Source organism: Thermobia domestica, chromosome 5 (assembly GCF_964235325.1).
Source record: "Thermobia domestica chromosome 5, izTheDome1.hap1.1, whole genome shotgun sequence".
In the NCBI taxonomy this organism is placed as follows: domain Eukaryota; kingdom Metazoa; phylum Arthropoda; class Insecta; order Zygentoma; family Lepismatidae; genus Thermobia; species Thermobia domestica.
Genome location: NC_137458.1, coordinates 218,648,442 through 218,672,435, shown reverse-complemented (window position 1 = coordinate 218,672,435; position 23,994 = coordinate 218,648,442). Strand labels below are relative to the sequence as shown.

The following is a 23,994-nucleotide window of genomic DNA, read 5'->3' as shown; positions in this document are numbered from 1 at the left end:
TCCCTTCAATCAACCTCTCTTCTACAAAATTTTGACATCTTCCAAGATTCCTGGCTTCTCTGACCGACTTCTCTGCATCTTTTGTTGCACACATTTTGCTAACTGGTGTTGTTAATATATCTTCTTCAAATGGGTTATCATAGTTTATAAAGGAAGCTACAACATCTAAAACGTGTTCCTTATATCATTTCAAAAGCTTTGCTTCTTTCCTTATGCTGTACGTCATTTTCATCACTTGCATCTTCTTCACCATCGAAAACTGAAAACTGTTCTTCAATGTCAGATATCATTTTTACAACATCTGGCCCTGCAACCATCCATTTCAAAAGTGAAGCAGGTTTGTCAAAAAGTCGTATTGCTCCACCAATTCCTTTAACTTGTTTGTTATTTTGCTCATGCAAATGGTCATCCGCCATTGCTGAAAATGCTCGATTGCTCTTCTTATTTACGAATTTGCCTTTCATGAATTTTTTATATATAAACGGATGGCGCATCTCCAGTTCTTTCAGTGTTTTGATTAAAACTGGCAACCAGCGGGCATAGTTTGTGTTATTTAAAACAAACATCCAGGGACATATATCTTCCAGAATAGATTTGAATTGTACAAAATTTCCTTCACGCACACTTTGTAAGAAAGAGAGCAATAGAATCCGAAGTTCTATAGTTATTGACCAGAAAATAAATTGCGGAGATTCTTCATTGCGTAGATTGCACTATTTGTTAAAATCTAAATATGACATTCCTTCAGGGACATTGATATATTTATATGCTTCGTATGCTTCTGTTTTCAAAATATATAGTGCAGCCACTGTTACTTGGTGAGCATAGCGAGCGCGCTTGACGTGAGAGCACGATAGAAGCGATTCAGCTCGTCCAGTTGATATCACTCTAGCATCAACTAATACATTAGTCCATGAGATTACTGAGATTACTTAAACAACATGAAATTACAACATGAGATTACTTAAAAACACATAATTAACACCTAACTGCAATAATACCTTTGGATTTACTTATAAGGTCTGAACACGTCATTCAAAATTTTAAAAACGATTTTTTCGTTGTTATTACAGTAAATAGCATGTTTAATTTTGCATTAAAATGGATGTAAATATGCCATAATTCTTTATATTTGTAAATCTATTACCTTAATATTTTTAAAAGCGCGTTATTTGAATTTGGCATGCCAATGAACATATAAACTGGTCCCAAGAACGGCAAAATTGGAGTATTTTCAGTTTGTGCCGCCATTTTGGACGCCATCTTGAATTCTGTCCGACGGGGTGATCATTGGTTTTGTGTCCCGGCGGATTTTCATTCAACATGTTATAATTCATAAATGTGCCAAGTTTCATGCTGGAATCCAGAATAGAAATATTTTTGTCCCAAGCGACTGCACTATAAAAACACTGGAACATCTTTCTACTTATTTTTATTAAGAGTATATATACCTATATTGATCTTCATCTGCCTAACTTGAGGGTTTGTAAGATACTCGATTTTTAGCGTATTTTTGAACTCCATCTGCGCGTGAGATGCTCAATTTAATGAAAAGGAGAAAGTAGAACGCAGCCATGATTCCAGTTCTTACTATGTTTAAAAACATATTTCAAATGGGTCAGCTATTTTCAAATAATGATGAGAAAACAATGTAGATGTAATTTTTGTGTGTTGAAGAAAATATTCTGTAAATTTCACCTTCCACTCTTTTAGAAGCAGAATTTTTGGAAACGCTGGAAAGTTTCCTATTATTTCTAATGAAAAGTTTATATAAAGAGTCTTTATCCCTAACTGAGACTGCTAACGTAAATTTTGAATCAGGTTTCACTCTTCTTAGAATACACAATTTAATCCAAGTTTAATGACAGAAACCCAGGTTGAAGTGGGTACCAATTTTGTACAAAAATTCATGATGACAATGGTGGAATGAAGTACCTGGGGGGAAACGGAAAAACACATGCCCACAATGTTTGTCCACCACAAAGCTCACTTGGTGCGGGCTGGAATCGAAAAAGGGACCTTACGCACCAGAGTGCGTACTCTACTACTGAGCCATCGATAACCGAGCCATCGATCTACCTAATAGAATTGGTTCATATTAATATCAGCATAATGGTGAGATGAAGGCTACGAAAACAATCAAGACAATTTTATTCGGTTGGCTTTTATACGAATGTCAGAACAAAAAGAAATTTCTAAGCTATAGATTTATCATCAATAATATCTGGTCGTCTTAAAATCATTGAGCTTCTTATACACGAGATGGTGTTAGTATCCCAAATGTCAGGGTTCGATTTCCGGCTTGAGTTCATGTGGTTCGGATTCCACGTTAATCAGTAGGTAAACGTCTCATATAGCCTTGCTGCTAAACGGGACGTTAAACTCAAAATCAAATCAAATGAAACCAAATCTCACGGTATATGAGTCGAAGCGGGTCAAGCCTAATATAATTTGACAGCGGATATAAAGGTAACCAAGAAAGTTTTGTCGCTTTTTCACCCACCAACTTCGAACATCGATATGTCACCTAAGACGTACCTGGAATATCAAAAATAGTCTCTATCAGTAACGACGACCTTCTTCCAACGTTCTAGAAGGCCATGAATTCCAATGCATAAGAACTTGATGAGCCTTGAAGCGAAGATGTCAAGTACATTTTGCACCTCTACTAGGGATTTGAACTGGCGCCCTATAAGGTGATTTTTCAATGAATGGAACAGGTGATAATCGGACTGCACAATTTCCGGGGAGAATGGCGGATGCAATAGTGCTCTGCATCCAAGAAGTAGAATGGTGTCCCGGGTCATCCCAGCAATATGAAGCTTAGCGTTTTCCTGTAACAGGAGGACCACTTTGCGAGTCAGAAGCGCTGTTTACAGAGTTTTGAGTTCTTCTTGAACACGGCTCAATTGCTAACAGTACACCCCAGATAGCACGAATACTTGCGGCAAATTTTTGCTTCGTTTAGTGGAGCAAACAATCTGAAAGTTTGCGAAGGCAAAATTTCTTAATATTTATTAGAAGCTTTCAATATGATCTGCAAATTTTCGCTGATTTGTAAAAATAAATTCACCACTGCAATTAACTTGCATCTTTTTTGAAAATATAGCGTTGAAAGTTTGCCGTCGCAAATAGTTTGCAACTCTGTAAAAAACTTGTTTCGAAAAACTTGCTGAAGGTAAATATGTGATGATATTACCGAGTGCACGCGCATCGTACCCAGAGTTCACTGCGCTACATCAACTGTGACAAAACTAGCAGGAAGTGAGAATCGAGAAAAACCAATGCACCAGAGGACTCCAGAATAAACTCACTGGTCTCTTATCAGATGTTTTTATTGACCCAGGCAGCCTGACGTTATTTTGTGAATGTGTGTGAGAGATATGATCGTTGAGTAAGTAGATAAATTGCGATATCCTTTGTCTGTGCGTTTATCGTTCGTTTCTTATCTTTGGCAAGTAGCTAAAGATGTTTAATGCTTGCCACTAAAAAAAGACGGATCCACATTATGAAAATTTTGATGTTTCATAAAGTTAGGTTTCACTTTATAAATTTGCAGCAAACATTACCTGATACATTTGCAGCAAACATAATCTTGCGATCGTGAAAACACTTTCTGCAATGTTGCTGCAAACTTTTTAATATTTTCACCAAATTTATCAGCTCATTTTCGGAAATTTTGTCAAAGAAAATTTGCACAAAATATTTGCAGCAAAGTCCTGGCAAACTTTCTTGCTGTGCAGTCGCAAACATTTCGTTTGTATTGGCAGATGTTTTCATTTTCTCAGGCAACTTTGCTGTAAACTCAGCCAGCGTCAACTTCGTTATTTGCATTGAACTTTCGGCAAATTTTCTCATTTGAAAAGGCAAGTTTTTTTGCTAACTTTTTAGTTTGCTTTTGCAAATTTTTAAACATTTTTAAAATTTTTTCTGTGCTATCTGGGACAGTTGCATTGATCCTCTGCATCAGCTGGTAGCAGTTCCCGATGCATGATGCCGCCAAACACACAGGTGAACCTTCTTCTGGTGCAGTGCTGCTTTCGGCTGTTTTTGGACCAGTTCATGGGATGCTAACCAATGATGACGGCGCCGTGGTGCTTTGTATAGGATCCATTTCTCATCACTTGTCAATTACATGTCCAGAAATGGCTCCTTCCTCAGACGAAACAGCAAAGAAACATAGGTGTCTGTAGGCGTTGCCTACTGGCTCGGAGTCTAATCATGTGGGACCCATCGACCCACTTGTAGCGCTTCCCAAGTTGATGGAGGTGCTGCCGAATGGTTTCTTCACTCACACTGAATTGTAGTCCCAGTTCCTCACATGTCTGGCCACTGTTCGCCTCAATTGCTGCCTGAACCAGGGACGTACGCAGAAATTTATTTCGGGAGGGGTCTAAAGCGTTTTGGGGGGTCCAAATACAATTTGAGGCTAAAGTATATGAAAATTTCGAAAATTGCCCCTAAAAGTAGACTACATTTACAAAAACGTCGGGATTTCGGGGGGGTCCGACCCCCAGGACCCACCCCCTGCGTACGCCCCTGGCCTGAACATCTTAATTTTGTACATGTGTTTTTCCTTCAAATGTTTCGTCGCCGTCCTTATAGTTGTTAAACCACCGCTGCACTGTTCGTGTACTCACGATGCCCTCACATAAGGCCTGGCATATCTTTCGCGGCGCCGCAGCTGCTTTCGGCCAAAGTTTTAACTCGTAAAACATACACGCTCTTATGACGTTCTGTTGAGATCCCATGTATATTCTGTCCTTATGCAAGTTCACCGGTGTAACTGAACTGTCATAACCAGGTAGCATGTTGGATATACCCACACCAAAAACTGACCTTCGCCTTGTCTCCATTCGCACTCAACTCTCGGTGTGAGAGCCAATTGAACATAGATCTCAAATGAAAGCGACAGAATTATCTTGGTTATGTTTATAGTTGAGGCTAGTAGAATTGTATATAAGTTTTGGAATTCTTATAACCAAATGCAAGATCTGATTATAATCATTGCAAATCTCGGGTAGGCCCAGCATCTAAGCAGTCATGACATCGCCAATGACCTAACTTCCATCACCGAACAGTATTAAACTATTTGGAGAAAGCTAGCTACAATTAAAAAATCCGACATTCGGGTGCCACATGATCCGACTCAGAAATATGTATTTCATCGGATTTCTAGCGTCGTATCTCTAGCGAAACGTAACGAACTCGAGCTATTTCTGAAGCTGAAGATCACGAGTGATGAAAAATTGATAATTTACAAAAACGTAGTGTGAAAAAAATCGTGATTAAGGCTAATGTTGTGAAGGCTTAGAAAAAACCCGGAAATTTTGGGTAAAAAATCAGTCTCTTACCATTTCTTCCTGAGCTTGGAAAAAAACGGAAAATTTGGGAAAAATTGAAATTTTCGAATTTTATACTACATTATGCTTTTAAAATGAAAAATATTTTATATTTACTAGTTTACAGTTAAGATATCGAGTGTTTATGTTTCTTGTATTAGAATAGGGAAAATTTGTGTCAACAAATACTGTATATGTGCACCACTTCTTTAAAGTTAGCACCGTGATAGAATGGTATTATGGCTACAAAAGGTACTAAAATTTAATCCTAGTTAGTTTAATTAATATAGACACATTTAAATTATCTTAAGCAATCTTACGAAATTCCCGCTTTACGGCAGGAAAGTGTTAAAATAACGGGGCCAGAATCATTTTAGTTAATACTGGTATGTTAAAATCAAATATACGTATATTTTATGGAGATACTGATCTTACATGTGCTGTGTAAAATTTCTGGAAATTTTGAACTCATTAAAAACATCTTTCGGAAATATCGAAAAAAAAACGGAAAATATAATTTACAAACTATTTCTGGGCCTCATGTTAATCTTATTTGCTGTAACGTGTCTGCATCGTATATACAATGTATTTCGCTAGCAGGAAAAGTACTTAAAGCAACAGGTTGTAATTTTACTTTTTAGTTTTCAGATTTCTGGTAAAAATCCCTCTTTATTATTTGTATATTTTTCAAACAACTTAGAAAGTTAGATGATCTTACTTACACATACATATACACCGCACAAGTGTAAATTTGAGCAGCGATGAATATATAAAAAAAATTTAACATGTGAAACTTCCGTTCGTTATTATTAAATACTAGTAAAATACCCGTTTCTCGCACGGGAGAATAAGTTTCATTTTGGACATAAAGGGCACCAAAACTGTCACCAATGAACTGGGACCCCAAAAACTACGAATTCGACACTAGTATCAGTCATTTTCAATCACTTTTACATGTCACCCTCCCCCTTTCGGAGGATGGGGGCTGAATTTGGATTTAAACGGCATCGGAAGTATCACTATTCATCTCAATGTCCCGAAAACTATGGATTTGACACTAATATCAGCCATTTTAAAACATTTTTATGTATCTATCCCCAAGTTGTTGCGCTGAAATTGGGTTTAAACGGTATCGGAAGTGTTACTGTTCATCTCAGCCACTCCAAAAACAGTGGATTCGACACTAATATCAGTCATTTTTGATCACTTTATAAAATATATCAATCCTTCCCCCTCAGTGAAGTTACGGAACTGAATTTGGATTTAACGGCATCGGGTGTGGCAATCTTCACCTCAGCGACCCCAAAAACTATGGATTCGACACTAATGTATGTCATTTTCGATCATATATACAGTGAAACTTGCTTAAACCGGAACTTGAATAAGACGGAAATCTGTCTATAGCGGACATTTTTCAAAGTCCCGGCAGCTCTTATGAGAATCGTCATATTCCATTATTTTTATATATATCCCCTTCCTCCAATTTGCGGGGATGAATTTGGATTTAAAAAAGCATCGAAAGTGTCACTATTTCTCTCAGCCGCCCCGAAAACTATGGATTCGACACTAATATCGATCATTTTCCATCATTTTTATATATCTCCCCTTTCCCCAATTTGCGGGGATGACTTTGGATTTAAACAGCATCGAAAGTGTCACTGTTCACCTGAGTGACCCCGAAAACTATGGATTCGACAGTAATATCGGCTATTTTCAATCATTTTATATCTCCCCTTCCCCCTCCCTTAAGTTGCGGACCTGATTTTTTTTAAAAATTAAAACGGCATTAATTTAAGTATCACTGTTCATGTCACCGAACTCCAAAACTATGGATTCAACACTAATATCGGTCATTTTCGATCATTATATATATCCTCTCCCTTTCCCCTAAGTTGCAATGCTGAATTTGGTTTTAATCGGAATCGGAAGTGTCACTGTTCATCTCAGCAACCTCAAAAACTATGGATTCGACACTAATATTCATGATTTTCAATATATATCCCCTCTGCTTCCTCCAAGTTGCACCTTCAAAGTAAAATGATAAAAACCATCTTAGGCTCGAACCCCATATATGTTGAAAATTTTATCGAGATCGGTCTGGTAGCTCAAAAGTTGTTAAGTTACAAATATAGTCATTTTCATTTTTATATAATTTGTCACACTAGAAAATAGGTGTTTGTTTGCATACAAAATTTTGTGTATAAAGTTTATATAAAAGTCTATATTAGAATACGTTGTACTAAATAATAGTAATTATATGTTTTAGTGCATGAATATTAGTGAAATTTTCCTACTGCTGTCTCTTTTAAGAAGTTATTTGGTTAAAATCAACAAAATTTCACCAGATCAAAGAGCATATTAAGAACTCAGTTTCATTCAAGAGCCCTATTTGTTGCAACAGAAACGCTTCATGATGGTAGATTAGTATGCAACTGTTGAAGTCCTGTAATTAATGCACACTTACACTTTCACGCATTTAAGAAAAAAACGGTTCCATTACTAGTAAAATTAACCTAATACAAAGATTTTTTTTATTTTCCCAATTTTTCCAAATTTTCCGGAAAGAAACCGGAAAAAACGTTTTTTTTTTTTACCAACGGGTTCAAAATTTCCGGGAATTTTACAACACTAGGCGATGCGAAGTCTCACAGTGTGTATCAAAATCAATTTCCTAATAGCAGAGACAACTTGCAAGCTGTTTGCTGTAAACTTGAATTGCAAGTCGGCCAAATTTGCATCCCACTTGATTAGAAAACGTGCAAGCATGCAGTAAGCTGGATTCAAGTAACGAAGCTACATGTGGGCAATCTTGCATTTGAGATTCCGTTGAAGCTTGATGCAAGCGTTTCACAAGTCAAGTCAAGTCAATGGCGAACGAACGGCCAGTGATGTTATGATGCTCTGTGGAGGGTCTAAAGCATCGCTTGCAAGTACAACAAAAGGCAGATTGTATGAAAGCATGCGTTACAAGCGCAAGCGTAGAAAGTGAAAAGCTAAGCACGCGCCAACTGGATGAAAGCTTTGTTGCTACTAAAGTATTGGCGACCAGAATAATTATGCTGAGTTTGATGGGATTGGAAGGGCATCGTGCATTACGAGCTGCTGTTACCATACAGAATAGTAAATTTATACTTATACTTCCGACAATTGGCGTGAATTCTACAACTTCTGGTTGCAATAGAGGGATAAAGACAATGATGTAACTTTTGTTTCGGATGCTGAATCTCTAACAGAAATACTTTCTCCCTCTCTCTTCAATTATTACTACCTAGATATGGAGGAACAAATATTGAACATAAATTGTACTAATTCCGGTTGCAGTAGACAAGTACGAGCTGAGGTGAAATATATTCTTGTGATCCTCAACCATGGTCAAAAATCTATTTGCCGCTTCCTATTATCAATTTCGCTCTGTGGAAATCAATACGTGAAATGAAAGTGGCATTAGTTTGTTACCACATCCAGTTACAGTAGATGAATAAATTCGGAGATAGAACCTATCCACGCGGTTCTGAACTCATATCTATAATTGCTTTTCGCGATCTATTATCTTTTTACACTATGGGTAATCAGGAAATCGAAGAATTTTATTATTACAGGTTTGAAGAAAGGGATAAGGGTCAAAGTAAAACTTATTCTTGAGATGCTGAATCCATTTCAAAGAATATTTCACGCTATTTCTTGTCGCTCTTCCTTTATGAAGATCAATATTAAAACCGAAATGACAGGTGCCTACACAGAGAAAAATCTGTTTTCCGGACAGCGGTATATTATACAAATATACGGTATCCTCTTGTTTACTATAGAAATCAGTACGGAGCATACATTATCCGTATGCTACTTAGTAGTGCTCTCGGAGAGGTCGGGTCGGGTCAGTCGGGTCAGCTCGAGGCAGGTTATGGGTCGGGTCGGGTCGGGCCAGCCGGGTTGTCGGGTCGGGTGAGTCGGGTTGTCGGGTCGGTCAATCGGGTCAGCTCGGTTCGGGTTATCGGGTCGGGTCAGTCGGGTCAGTTCACTTTGGTCAACTGAGTTTAGGTTGAGCTTAAACTCGACTGGAGTCGAAAGCTGCTGTTTTTCACTAGCTACCTAATTAAAAGTAGCAATTTTCAATTGATTTTATAGAAGCCATAAATCTATTTTGAACACTTGCAGCTAGTGTTTTTATGGTAAATGCTTATTTTTGTACTTGTGTGTACTTTAATTTTTAAATGTGGAAGATTGATTTTACCAATCGACTGTAATATTAATATCTACGCCAATATGCAGTCTGGATTTAGAACAAAACTAGAAGTTGTTTAAGCAAGGCCAAAAGAAAGATTAGATATGGACGGCTAAGCCCAAGCAGGACCGCGGTAGCTCAGTGGTAGAGAATTTATCTCTGGTGCATGGTGTCCATGGTTCGTTCCCAGTTTGTGCTAAGTAGGCTTTGTGGTGGAGTAACGCCGTGTAGTGGGTTTTCTCGAGGTTCTCCTGTTTCCTCCCACTTTCTTCATTCCACCATTGCATTCATTTCTCATGGTCACCATCTCCCTTAGCCTCGGTGCAGAATCGAGGAATCTTAAACTGAATATTTCATTTTATTTCAGTAAGCCCAAGAACATCGATACAAGAATAAGATAAAGATTGGATATGCAAGACGAAGTGCATAGTAATCTTTCTCTTGGCCTTGTTTTGGTGATCACGAAGTAGCGATGAGCATATTTTCTTCCTTTCCGTATAGTATGAAAGACCATAAGCATAATCACACTTGGTCTTCATTTGTACCGATGAGGCGAGCATTCTTGGCTCTTGTATAGCATGAAAGACCACCAAGAGTACGAAATGCAGGACCAAGACTTGACTGTGCAACACAAAGAATAAGATGCAGTATTGATGACCAAGACCCAGGGTGCAAACTGTTTCAATTTCATTTGTTGGGCTGAAAGTGATGAAATAAAATGAGTACTTTATAATTAATTATCATACCGTATTTTTAAATTTTAAATTACAAAATTCATATTATGTATCTTCTTACTTGCTACTATATATACTGTAAAATACGTTTTAATTACCGAGAAAAAAAATCAAAGTGGCGCGGATCCCAGAATCATAAGAACCTATTTTGGAATGAAAGTTGAAGGGTTGGAAAAAATCACAGGTGTTCTCCCGTTTCCTCAACCCTTATCATTGTAGTTAAACGATTTCCTTTTGTCTCCGCCAAGAGACTCTTTCTACTGCCTTCCAAGAAGACCCCCTTCCGTCCGAGCAGGTGAGAACACTGATCTTAAATAAAAATTTCGTCACATAGAACTAAAGCAAGAAAAAAATAAATTTCTCCCACGTCGGACACTGGTATCAGTTATAAAAAGAAATAACCAAATCTCAAAAGTGCCAAATATTCATTAAGATGCATATACAAATCCCCCGCTTGATCTAGTTAGTGGTTAACGTGTAAGACTTCAGTACACGTGGTCCGGGTTTAATTCCCAATGGGAGTGCATTTTGGTGTTCACCCAGTGTCGTGACCATAGTGCTCTTAAACGGGTCGGGTCAGGTCAACTCGGGTCGGGTCAATCGGGTCAACTCGGGTCGGGTTGTCGGGTCAGGTCAATCGGATCGGATGACGGGTCAGGTCACTCGGATCGGGTCGGATGATCGGATCGGGTCGGGTCGGTCTTTAACCCGACCCGACCCGTTGAGAGCACTTCTACGTAGGCACTGCCCTTAGATGTTACATCATGCAGGATGTCTGACATCTAACAGTTTTCCGTATATCACATGCATATACTTATGTTACCTTCGTCAGCTATATGTTATATACGTTCATATGTATGTGAGATCCTGACCGCATAGGGGGGCATTGTTCCCCAATTTTTTTTTACAAAAAACCAAAATGCTACTTACAAGATAATTCAATTCTGATTTGTATTAACCGTGCCCTCCAGCAGACAAAAGGTCTGGCCCCCCTAGCAACCAAATCCTAACTCCGCCTATGATGGTGATCAGCATTAAAATCGGAAATGATTGTGTTCTGCCACTTATAGTTTGAATAGAAGACTAATAAATGAAATGGAACCTTATTCTTGGAGATGGAACCTTATTCTTGGACATGATTATGAAAAACCGCTTCTATCTATATCTTTTCGTTCTTGTTCTGATAGCTATAGATAGACAAACAGACCAAGCCATCTATATTTCCCATACTTATGCACAGTATAGTTTGGAAAAGCAATAATAAATTATAGTATGAAAACAACACACTAGATTAGTAATAAGTTCATTGTGTCTTAATAGGACATAGGACATGAAACCAGATAAAATTGATATATCGAAAGATATAAATCATAAAAGTTTAACTAAAACTTATTGTTTAGTGGTTATTAATTTTTTTATAATCCACAGGGAGATAGTGGTGGACCAATTATGGCTTCAGTAGTACCAGGTGCAAAGAAGATGCAACAAATTGGTAAGAGGAAGAAAATATTTTAAAAAATCTTTACTCATGCTGGTATACATTTCAGAAGTTTAACTGTTAGAATAACAACAACCATGGATGAAGGATATGTTATGGTTCCTTTATTTTAAAGACATAACTGCAAACTGCATAGCTTGTTATAAAAATGTAAAGCGAAGTGAAAGCTATAGCCGTAGTCCGTTTTTTGGACATTAATTCGAAGAAGGAGATAGCCCGCCCCTCATCCGGATTGTGTAGAACAGATTTCCCAATAGTTATTTAAGTATAATACAGAGAGATGATGTCTCCAAAAATGGCGAAAGCCCTTGCGTGATGTCTCCGAAAAAAAGGTAGCTTTGAAAGCCATTCTTAGTATGATCCAAAGGAAAGCAGTTGAAACTAATGAATGGAAAAGGAGAAAAGCTTTAACTAAATATTTTCGTATATTAAATGATCTCTCAATCCAAATCTCGAAAGGAACGGACATAAATGTGTCATCTGAACATAAATCCGAACCAAACCTAGACCATTCGATTAACATAACAAAGATATGTTCATCCACAAATAATTAAGTGCCATGGGCAACGGAGTAAGTCAATGGGGCCCATACCTCAAGGTCTATTCCACTTAGTCTGCTAGATAAGTGTGTTTCATACCTTCTAGAATAAAGTGCAAGGAAACCTGTCCTCCAGTCTTACATCTATGTTAAAGTTACAACGAATAAGAATAGCTGTTTGTTAATAGTTGACACATTATCAAATACCCTTTTACTTCACAATTGCAATTAGTAATATCTCCAGGTTGTTCAATATTAACATGAAATGATATCAACTTTGTCAGATGCAGCCATGGTCAATATTGTAGAAGCATGTGTTGTTGTAGTAGTTATAGTCTCGACCAATAACAATATCGTTGTTGTAAACATAACTTTATACGGAAATTTGCTCTCCTTTTTACATCTTAGTTCCAATACTGTTGGTGAGAAATGCAGGGTGTTTCAAAATGAATATCGAGGTTTTAGTCTTCGTAGTACTTATTACATTTTACGTACAATTATAAACAATACATCAAGTAAAAGAGCACCTCTAACTGTCTTTGCTACAAGTGTTCGATGTGAGATTCATTCGTCACACGGCACACATCTAGTCGATAGGTGAGAAAGGCCCATAATCCTTCCGCCATATGACACAAAACAGATTCTGGTTTCACCTGTACCATCTCCTAGGATTTGCTGAACGCCGGATGCGAACATTAAGAGTGTTCACATTAGCTCTTAGGTGAAATGTCGATTTATCACTGAAGACGATACGATCCAGAAAATCTTCATTGTTATACAGCAATATTTCATTTGCGAAATTGGCACGTAAACCGTAGTCTGTATAGGCTTTAGACCTGTAGCAACTGCAAAGGATAAGGACGTAGTTGCAAGCGTCTCCTTAATATTCTTCACACAGACGGTTGCACTGTAACTACAGATTCAGTCTTTATTAAACACAAAAAGCATTCTGCTCTCTAGTCTCCATCTTTGCTACTACTAGCTCTTTCTAACGGCAGATAGAGGAAACGATGCATGTGCATACAAAACTGTTTGAGTTGCTCTTTCATTTCATAATATTTATAATTGTAAATTAACCTTTCAGTATACGGGTTGTGCCTGAGAAGCACGCAGCTAGCAGTAAGAATATATTTTTCTGTTTTTTCAATAGATGAGAGATATATACTATTGTGTCATTCAGTGAACCTTGATTTGCGATTGAGGAGAGTCAATTGCTCGTATTTTTATTGTTCGTGCTTGAGTTATCAGTGACCGCAAGGGTACTGTTTTTGCTGTGTACCTATCAGGCACCACCCGTGTACTCGCGTAACATTCAAAGCATTGATTGAAAATTTCCTTGGGACACTCGTAATTTGTGTTTTGTGGAAAATGTGAAACAAATTAACCATAGAAGAAATGAAAAATTTGATCTCAACTGTGACCCGTCGGAACTGGATTTTCCGGACGATGATTCGGACTCTAATCTCACTTTTCAACTTGCCAGTTCTCATAACAGTGAATCTGTGCTTCAAAGCTGCATCCTGATTTCTTATATTCCGAAGAAAGGAAAATGTGTAGTGTTATTTTCGTCAATGCCCCACCATGGCAAAACTAAACAGTGAAACCTCTGATAGCAGAAAACCTGAAATTATAACATTTTACGACAAGATGAAGGGACGGTTTATGCGGCTAATGCAATGTGAACAGAATATGACGTAGGTAGAAATATACGCTGACCGCCACTTTGTTTGTTCTATATGCTGATGAACATCTCTGGAATAAACTCCTATATTGTGTTTCGATCAAATACTACTCAAGAGAACTCTATATCAAGAAGGCATTTTCTCAAGAGCTTAAGTCTTAATTGCCGAAAAAATTAGAGAACGAGCTGAGCTGCGTTATCTGCCGCGACACATCAGGAGTCCGCTGCAAGACAGTCATGTTATATACGAGAACAAAAGAAGTCCCAGTACAAGGAAAAAGACGGAGATGCTGGAAGCGCAGAAACACCGGAACATGGTACTTTTATAAGTTGTGTAGAAAAAAGCTGTACCTCAAACACTGTGAAGTGTTATGCACGAAGTGAATTGAGGGCAATTTCTATAAAATAACTCGCTTTCGACCTTTGGTTCAAACAACACACAACACACTTGTAAGTCTCAATACGTTTGTTTATGTTAACACACATTATTCTTAATATTTCATATAGATGCTATTTCTCACAAGTCGTAATTTTACGGCCCAATATCTGATTGTATCCGTTATTCATATAGTAAAACAAACATGTTTAAGAAATATCAAAAAAGAACATATAAATAATAAGTTTCGTGTTTCCAACATTATACATCAAAAAGTAATGCATGTATCTCTTGAGATATAAAGGTATCTTATTTAAAAAAAAAAAGCTCTTTTATGTATTTTTAACTAAATTAGATTTTGTGGTGCCTCACAGGCACAACCCGTCCACTCACGTAACAACAATTTCACCCGTGTACTGAAGGGTTAATTGTAATAGATACTACAAAGTTTCAAACCCCTAATATTCATTTTGAAACACTCTGCATTGCTTCATATTGTGGTATCCTATATTCATGTCTTGTATGTACATATCAGAGATGGCCCAGGGCAATTTGCTGCCCCGTGCAATGACATCATTTGCGGCCTTCCCCTTTCTCCAGAAAGAACAAATCTTAAAACTCAAGATTTTAAGTATGCTATTCCACCATGAACAACGAAGGGGAGGAAGAAAAATACACTCGCACTCAAAAAGGCTTAAATACTACAAATACAATCTCGTTGTGTCTGTTTTTTCTTTAAATAATAATCTATTATGTTAGTGAAGACAAAGCAAACACACTTAAAAAAAATGTAACAATTTTTATAGAATTTAATATCAAGCTTCAATCTCAATATAATTAAAATGCTTTAATTTGCAATTAAAATGCAAGTAGCTTTATCTTTATTTCTTGATTTTACTTCTACATCTGTTATTTAAAAAAAAAAACTTGTTTCCACCTTCAGTGATAAGGAACTTGTTTGTGACAAAGAAAAAACTAGCTATCATATCAGAACTGTGATAACTAACTAAATGGAAGGTGTTCGACAATTGAGTTCTTGCACTTGACAACAATCAAGCAATTTGTCCTGGGATTTATTTAAACATTTGCTTTAGCATTGTCCATGTGACCTTAAACTAATGCGACTTAAACATAAATTTATGAATGTAGTATTCAAATAGAAGGTCAGCTTAGTAAGTGCAACTAGCATCATCATGAAGTCTGTTTCCAACAAGAAATATTTAGTTTAAATAATATACTTATGACAGATTTTGTCGAACCCTCCAAACTTGCCGCTCCATGCAAATGCACGTGTTGCACATATGGTAGAGCCGGCTCTGTATATCATATATATCTAGTCGATAAATTATTTATAGATGATATTTAGAAAAATACTAGTAGGCAAATCAGTACATTTTTTACCTTTAGACAAGTTACTTGAATTTTATACTGTTCGTGACATTATTTTCGTACTTATTAAAGGCCTGCTTTCACGAAGAAACAAAATTTCATTTCTATTTTTATTTCTTAGTTGATATTGATGAAAACTGCTGAAACCCGAATTGTTAGTAGGTATGCTACTCATATAAATTGTAAAATATTTGTAGCGTATCGGTATCTAGCGTTTTATTTATGTTGAGTTTTACGGTAATTAAACCTACATAAAAATATTTCATACTTAAACAGGCGTAAGATGTGTTACAAATGACTATTTGAAAAAAAAACGAAATTTAGAAAAAAACGAGAGGAAGTAGTTTTTTAAAAAAAGACACATTTCTGAAAAAATACGAACGTTTTTTTTATTTACAACACTATAACTAGGTAATGTCATACAAGCTAGGGGCGGTAGTGGTAACTATGTGATCGGTTAGTATACCCTTGTGAGTTATTACACAGTAACCTAGCAATATTAACCTGTAACGCAAGGTTGCAATCACCTTCTAAGTTAATCTTTCTGGTTTGGTTGTTGGGACACATGGCTTTGTTGTGCCTATATTGACAAACTAACTTGGTTACTGTCCATCTTATTCTTGTTCACTAGTAACCTTTCTTGCATGTCTTTTCCTTCCATCTCTTTTCTCCCCATTTTACTAAAGTATCAAATAGAGTGTTGAAACGCGTGTCAAATTATTTAAAATGAGAAATTCAAATACCAAATTTTAAGTCTCCATTCTTAAGGGATTCGTAGAGATACGCCCCCTTCCTTTCTTCGAATTTCCGAGAAATCCTTCCTTAGTGATACCCTACGTCACAACTTTTATCTACTGTCCGAATTCCAAGTTTCTAGCTTGAGCGGTTTGATTAGACTCTCCTAGGCTTGTCACACAGATTGAATTGATCGGGAAAAGACCATATTTGTATTTTCCAACGATAACTGCTTGAAGTAAAAAAAACAGACTTTTCGGGGGGCGGTTGCCCCCTCCACCCCCTTGGATCCGCCAGTGATTCCACAGAATGATTGACTCCTAGATGTATGAATCATTTGTCAATAAGGCAATAGTGTGCTTTCCAACAATCGGAAACTATTGTTGTAATAGGTTTTATTTTCTGCTTTATCACAGATAGTAATGATTCCTTACTTTTACTCTCTACGGGAACCATGAAGAATTTAGTCTTATCATCTCTCTGCGTAGCACCATACACCCATTGTCCTTCCACGTGCCTACCTCTGTTAAATTTCCTTTTCGCAAACTTTGCTTCGTCTATCTCCACTTTTCCTGCGAATTTCGAAATGCCCAGTTCACGGTTTCCTACAATACGAGTTCCAGTCACTAAGAGTTGATGAGGTTATATCCAGTTCATTTTCTACTATTTCGTATCTTGGATATGGAAAAATGCACCAATGTATCACAAATGCCAACATTTTCTCCAAAGTTCATTTCGATCCTTCAAAACAAGAAAAAAACAAAACAAAAAAAAAAAAAACTTTCACAGCTAATACACGAGTGCTACACCGTCTTCCTTTCTTACCTTTACGACAGAAAAAAGTGTATGTATTGCATCTGTTCTGAATTCTTACCTCTTTTCCACACTTCGCACAGTAGATTTTACGCTTCATCATACCATAACGTTGCAGAAACTTTGTAATATGACGCTCTTTATCACATAATTCTTTGTAATAAAACCGTATGATTGCATTACATCCATCGCACATGTCCATGACTAACGTATAAACCATAAATTCCCGCCGTTTATTTCTACCTTATTTGCATTCTTGTATTCCTCCGCCTTTCGCTTCAGTAGTTACATATACAATACTTTCATTAGCATTCAAAATCCATTTCAATATGCTATGCAATGACAGAAATTATTTATAATAACGGCATTTATTCCGAAGTTGGGCGTCCGCTTTCGCCACGATTTTTCGCTGTTATCTCCTTTCCACACTTTCTGCAATTTGTTATTAGGTTCATTAATCCGTGCTCTACACAAACTTTAAAAAGATTTTGTTCGTTATCAACGTATTGCTTCACAAATGTTAAAACTGTTAGTTCATTGCCCTTGTACATTCGCCATGTTGATAACATAAATGCTCGTTTCTTTCCCACAATGCAACTGTTCGGTTACCTTGCGCCAAGTAGTTCCTCCGCTCGCCGTATAGTCCCATGTTTATAACCGCTTATATATAACAAATAAACATATTTTTTCGAGACTCTTATACATTATCAAGCAGACAAACGATCAAATTATCCATATCTTTCCTGTAAATTTTAAAAATTTTGCTGGAAACGGACGCCCAACTTTGGAATTTAACCCATAATAACTCTCATTCCTTCACAAAACATGTTTCACCTCATATTTTACTTATTAATTTTGTTTTTGGTAAAACCGTCTGCTCGAATGAACCCATAAATTCTAAGTACGAGGGGCCAGAATTACTTACCTCACAACATATAACTAAGCTAGCGGCAGCAAGTGATGGAGGTTAGAAGACCCGCAGGACTCGTTGTTTTCTACCTTTATCACAATTTAGACAGAAACAAGGTACTCGGTTCTGGAGCCCGTATTTTCCTTCATGGTTTGTATTGGCTCCTCTCAAGTAGAATTTACCCAAAAGCCGATTTACTGAAAAAGAATTAAAATTTTCTACGATATAATGTTTGAAGAAAAAAACCTCTTAAGATTAACATCTCTCACAAATCAGCCTAGAAATGTTAATCTGGTACTATATTCTCTGTTGACCAATGAAAATACATTTTCATGTATTAGAAAGCAACATTTAAAGATGATTTGTACATTTTTATAATATCGTCTTTATTTTTCCAGGAATCACATCGTGGGGAATAGGTTGTGGAGAGCCGGATCACCCAGGAGTGTATGTATCTACAGCATTTTACCTTAAATGGATTGCAAAATATGCAAGAGATGGTTCGTTTTGCGCAAGGTAAAAGCAACAAAAGTTCTTGGAAGCCCACCAATACTTTGCGATGAAAAATGCACCAATAAAAGAATTTTGTGCTTGGGTCATGTAAAAATTGTAATGTACGAATTACAATATAAATGTTTTCGACTTTGTTGTGAATTGATACCCATACCTGAATGGAAAGTTGTTTAATCGATTTAAAAACAATGACTTCTATACTTTAATGTTTTACTTAATTATTTCCATTCTCTACTGTTTTCCAGTGAAAGCAACAAAGCCATATTAAAGAGCATAATACAATTTCCTCGTATTCAAATTATGGGACAAATTTCAAAATATAATTATTTGTACTAAAAGAAACAGGAAAAATGCTTATGAACTTACATTGAAAAGGTTTCTTTTAACTGGTACTTGTTAAAGAATTTTAGGAGAATAATTAGAATTACTTCATCAAATCACGTGGATACAGCAAGACCAGCTTAGAAAGAAAAATTACCTATACTTTTTTTCTAGAAGTACAAGTGATCATACCCCCCTCGTAATATTTTGCTCCGAGAGATTTCCTACAATTTTCTGTTCATATTCATTACATTTGAAAAGAGACTAGATATAAGTTCGTTGAATGAGATAAGAGGAAGTATATATTAAGATTTACAAAGAACATGTTAATAAATAAACTCTATGGTATAAAGCTCGTTTTACACGGAAGCACATATCATACAATTTCTAATACAAAAAAGACTATTATCATTATCCTATCGTATATAAAAGCAAGTATGTAGCATTTTCAACATCATAGCATATTCTATGGTATTTTTTACAGATAGAACATGTTCTATTTATAGAACATGTATTTCGTAAGATTTTCCGCAGCATTTCCTGGTTCTATTGCAGCTCCTTAGTACGTGAAAAAGAAAGAAAGACATATATTGTGCGGAGAAAACAAACTCTAATAGATAACTCGTAATAATCATGAAATAGACATACCATTATTGCATTGTCACCAAATAATAGTCTTACCTTGAAGTCTAGGATCCATTATTTCGCTCTTCTCTACTGTTTTAGTCATGAAATTATATTATTCAAAATACTATCGTATAAAAGCTCTGGTGTCTTTTAGTCTCATAGAATAGTATACAGTATTTTTGGCAGTATACACCATGTTGCCAAAAGTCACCGGACATCCCTTCGCGTCAAGTGAAGACAGAAATGCTAGAGCAGAACAATGTTGTTCATATAGATATACCCTAGAGTGATCCTTAGTTTTTGGTTTCTGAATTTCTTTGGACGAACCCCCTAAAACGGTTCCAGATGGGACCAAATTAAGCCAGAAGAAGAATTAGCCCCATCGAATAATATTAAATGGTGCCTCAAGCGACCTAAACTTTTGAATCCGATTACAATACACAGTATATGGAAAAAATCTGGAATAAACTCTTGTAATTTAGAAACGGTTTAAGGGAATGCAAAGATTCCCGGGATAATGGAACTAGAGGAAGAAACACATCTAATGTTGTATAGTATTGTCATAGCGGTCATCTTAAAGTCCGCTATCTTGGATTCAGGTCAAAATTTTCAAATAGGAAAAGGGTCATGTGACATATGGTTTTGAGGTGGCGTTTTACCAGAAGTACAAATCTGACACTGTGTTAAAGATAGCTTTAGTCATCTAAGAATTATTACCGGTGAAATGATTTATCTTTCTCACATGTAATAAGTCTTAGGTAATAAGTCTTACACGACTAAAACTAAAGACATGAATTTGGCGGGAAAAGAACAAAAAATATATGCACGGCTTCAAAAGAAAGAGAAACGCAAAAGAAAAATGCACTTCTGAAAATGATTTGTTTGAATTTTCTACACCAAAAACATGGAGGTAAGCATTTGAAGAAGTGAAGAGGAAAACCCAGTTGAGAATGTTAGAGAAGATGTAAATATGGATGCTTGTGTGCGCCCAGACTCTGCAAGAGATGTAAAAAGGGAAAAACTAATTTATTACTCCAAGACAGGTTGCTGCTCTTGATCGATATAAGGCCACTGATAGAGTAACAATACTTATTCTGATATCGACGGCAGAAGCATTAGGCCATAATGTAATGGAACTAGTGATAAATAGGTCTTTCATTCACTGATGCTGAGAGAAAATCCGTAGCGGAGTTGTATAAGACCACAAAAACAATTTTAGAGTGCATGAAGTGCAATGGGACGGAAAACTACTGCCGAATTTGACTGGTAGATAGACTGTCAACAGGTTATCAATAATTATTACAGGAGATGGTCATGAGATGCTAATTGGTGTTCTCAGTTTGTCATCATCAAGAGGAGAACATATTGCTTTTACTACAGTTCATTAGTTTGAAGAATGCAACTTGGTAAAGTTCGTGCAGGCAGTTTGTTATCACACTACTCCCTGCAATATGTATCATGTGAACAGTGATTGCATTCTGCTAGAGTAGATGCTCCAAATTAATCTTCTGTATCTTCTTTGTAGACACCCCATTTATGAATTGTTTTTAAAATGTGTATTTGACAAGTGTTGTGTTTCGTTTGCATCTGGACCGGACGTTCCCCTATTTAAGCATTTTCAGAACGAATGGTCTAAAATAGATTGTACTAACTTTATTCCAGAAATTGATGATGATGACGTAAGGAATAATATTTCAGATGTAAGAAATGAAGTGTTGAATTTTGCTATCAAACTTATAGAAGCAGGATACCGCAGAGAAGATTACAAAGAATATTTAGAACTGACCATCATGTTCCTGGGTGGCATACCTCCTCGAAGAGTTTCCTTTCGTTTGCCTGGAGCTATTCGCCATGCAAGGTGGATGGGAAAAGCAATCTATTGCTTAAAAGTATTTCTTTTTAACCAACAATTTATAAATAAATAATAAAAGAAGAATCGTAAATGAGAGAGGTTAGTCATGTCCAAAATCATTGTCTGTTATTCCGTGCATGAAACAAGAACTTGACGCACTGAAAGCCATCACAAATAAACTTGTGCAGGTTTTAATTTTTATGCAAAGTCAATGTTTCTGTGAAGCCACAAAAATTCTGCGCGCATATTAGCGTTTTCTCTTTACCTTGCTCATAATACAACATGATAAAAGTTACATAGTTAGAAACGCACCCACGGGGAGTCCACCGGGTCAAGACCGCCGCCCCCCAAAAAAAAGAACTTCGTAACTTGACATATCTACATTTGTACACTTTCATAATAAAAGTACACTTGTTTAGCGGAGAAATACTTGATACAGACTATAGATTTGACCTTATTCACCATCTGTATTATTTCTTTTCTGATAAAAAAAAAAACAATCTAATTTTATCATCATTCGTGAGAATCGGGGCTTCAACTTTCGCCTATTTAAGATTCGCCTAATACCTCCTAGCTATGCAAACGTCAATCAAAACGATGACACAGAGCTAATTTTCTTATTAGGCGAAAGTTGCATTTTTCTTAAAGCTTGGTAGTCCTGCATCTCATTCATAATTTTTGGTGTATAAATGACACAAAAATTAACCAATCCTTGACACTGTGCACTATTGGGACATGAACGATACGGTTCGGTTGGATCAGACCACGACGAACTCCACTGAAGGCGGGAACCTTCCCTCTACTCCTCGAGAATCGTGTGACGTCACCGGTGCGTCTTCCAACTTGACTTGCACACGGCGAGTGGAGTTCGCCGTGACTTACAGCATGCAGCAGCACAGAAATACAGTATATATATATATACAGAGTGAATCAAAAGTCTGGACACGGTGGAATAAGTCGAGAACTGAACTTCGGAGCGAAAAACCCAAAAACACGAGTTTAGTAATATTAAAAAACTATCTGATGAAACTAAATTCGACCCTCTGGACCCACCCCTTGGGGGCTGGGGTGGGGTCAACTTTGAAATTTCAAATGGAAACCCCAACTTTTGATTGCAGATTTGGATTCTACGGCCCGAACTATGTAAGGTTTCATCAACACTTTTCCGTCGATGCATAATATGGCGCTATAATCGGTGAAAGTAAGTTAACTGTTTGGGGTGAAAAAGAAAGACATTTTTCTGTTAGACCGAGAATCGTTACCAACAGATCCGTCACCGTTAAAGACCTGCCACTTATAAACGAATCGTTCAGGTGAACGTCGCTTTAACATGTGAATGAACGAGCGAGCAATGCCATCCTAATGTTGCAATCCCATGTCATGTGTCACTAAACGTGTTATAATTCACACATCCATACATTGCATGTGAGAAGAGAAAACAATAATGAAACAAATAACACACACACACACAAACACACACACACACATACACACAGGTATCACTTCTTGTACAAATGCTCCACTATAATGCCGAAATTACAGGTTACGCCTATAACCTTCGTCATGTCTATCCCGAACGAAAGTTCGATCAACGTTCTTAAGAGGCCTCCATGCCACGAAATTAAGGTGGACCATACGTACGTATTGAAATGTGCACTCTGTTCACACAATGCTCTTTAGTGGTAACTCCTTTAGTTTTGAAATTATATCGGAACGACAGAATCAAATCTTTTCTAGGGTCCGATGATATCAATTTGTTGATGACACATTATAGACATTTAAAAATTAAACGATGAAAGGATTTAAAATAAAAAGAAAAAATACTACTACAGACTACTACCCTTTACAGACTACTACTACTACCACTACTACTGCTATTAGTACTACTACTATTACTACTACTACAACTAATGCTACAATTCCTATTACTACTACTGATACTACTACTACTACTACTACTAGCAGATAATAATATAATATACAGGGTGTGTCAAAATTCCTTGGACACCTGCATAAGTTTGAAAATCGACGGGAAAAGTACAAAGTGATGGGAACAGAGGTTAGATGAGGGTCCGCAACTTTTGGAGTGTATGTCATTCATGGCCACCATCTTGAAATCCGCCATTTTGGATTCAAGTCATTTTTTTTAAATGGGAAGCGGGTGTATGACACATCAAATAACACTAGCTTGAGCTCAGAAATTTAGTGGTGTAATTTGTTTTTTCTATCTTGTACAGTTAGAAGTTATAATGTTCAAAGGTGGGAAATTGCCTTGATACGGAATGCTACAACACATGTTCTACGTGTTGCCCATCCCGTGCAATGCACATATGTAGTCGCCGCAACCACTCTGACTGCACACGGAGGAGAATGTCTCTTGAAATTTGGTCACAGGCTTGTTGGATGCGTTCCTCCAGGTGTCTCAAATCACGGATTGTCTCAGCAT

General features: G+C 36.8%; 1 protein-coding gene across 1 annotated transcript in view; it reads left to right on the top strand.

Moving 5' to 3' along the window:
• Window positions 1-18,892, top strand: part of LOC145684766 (serine protease 55-like) — a 75,371-nt gene extending 56,479 nt beyond the window's left edge. Inside the window, exons 6-7 of the mRNA XM_081757137.1 lie at window positions 11,724-11,787; window positions 18,634-18,892. Of these exons, the coding sequence (XP_081613263.1) occupies window positions 11,724-11,787; window positions 18,634-18,755 (186 nt within the window). The 3' untranslated portion in view covers window positions 18,756-18,892. The remainder of the gene's footprint in view (window positions 1-11,723; window positions 11,788-18,633) is intronic.
• The last annotated feature ends 5,102 nt before the right edge of the window (window positions 18,893-23,994 follow it).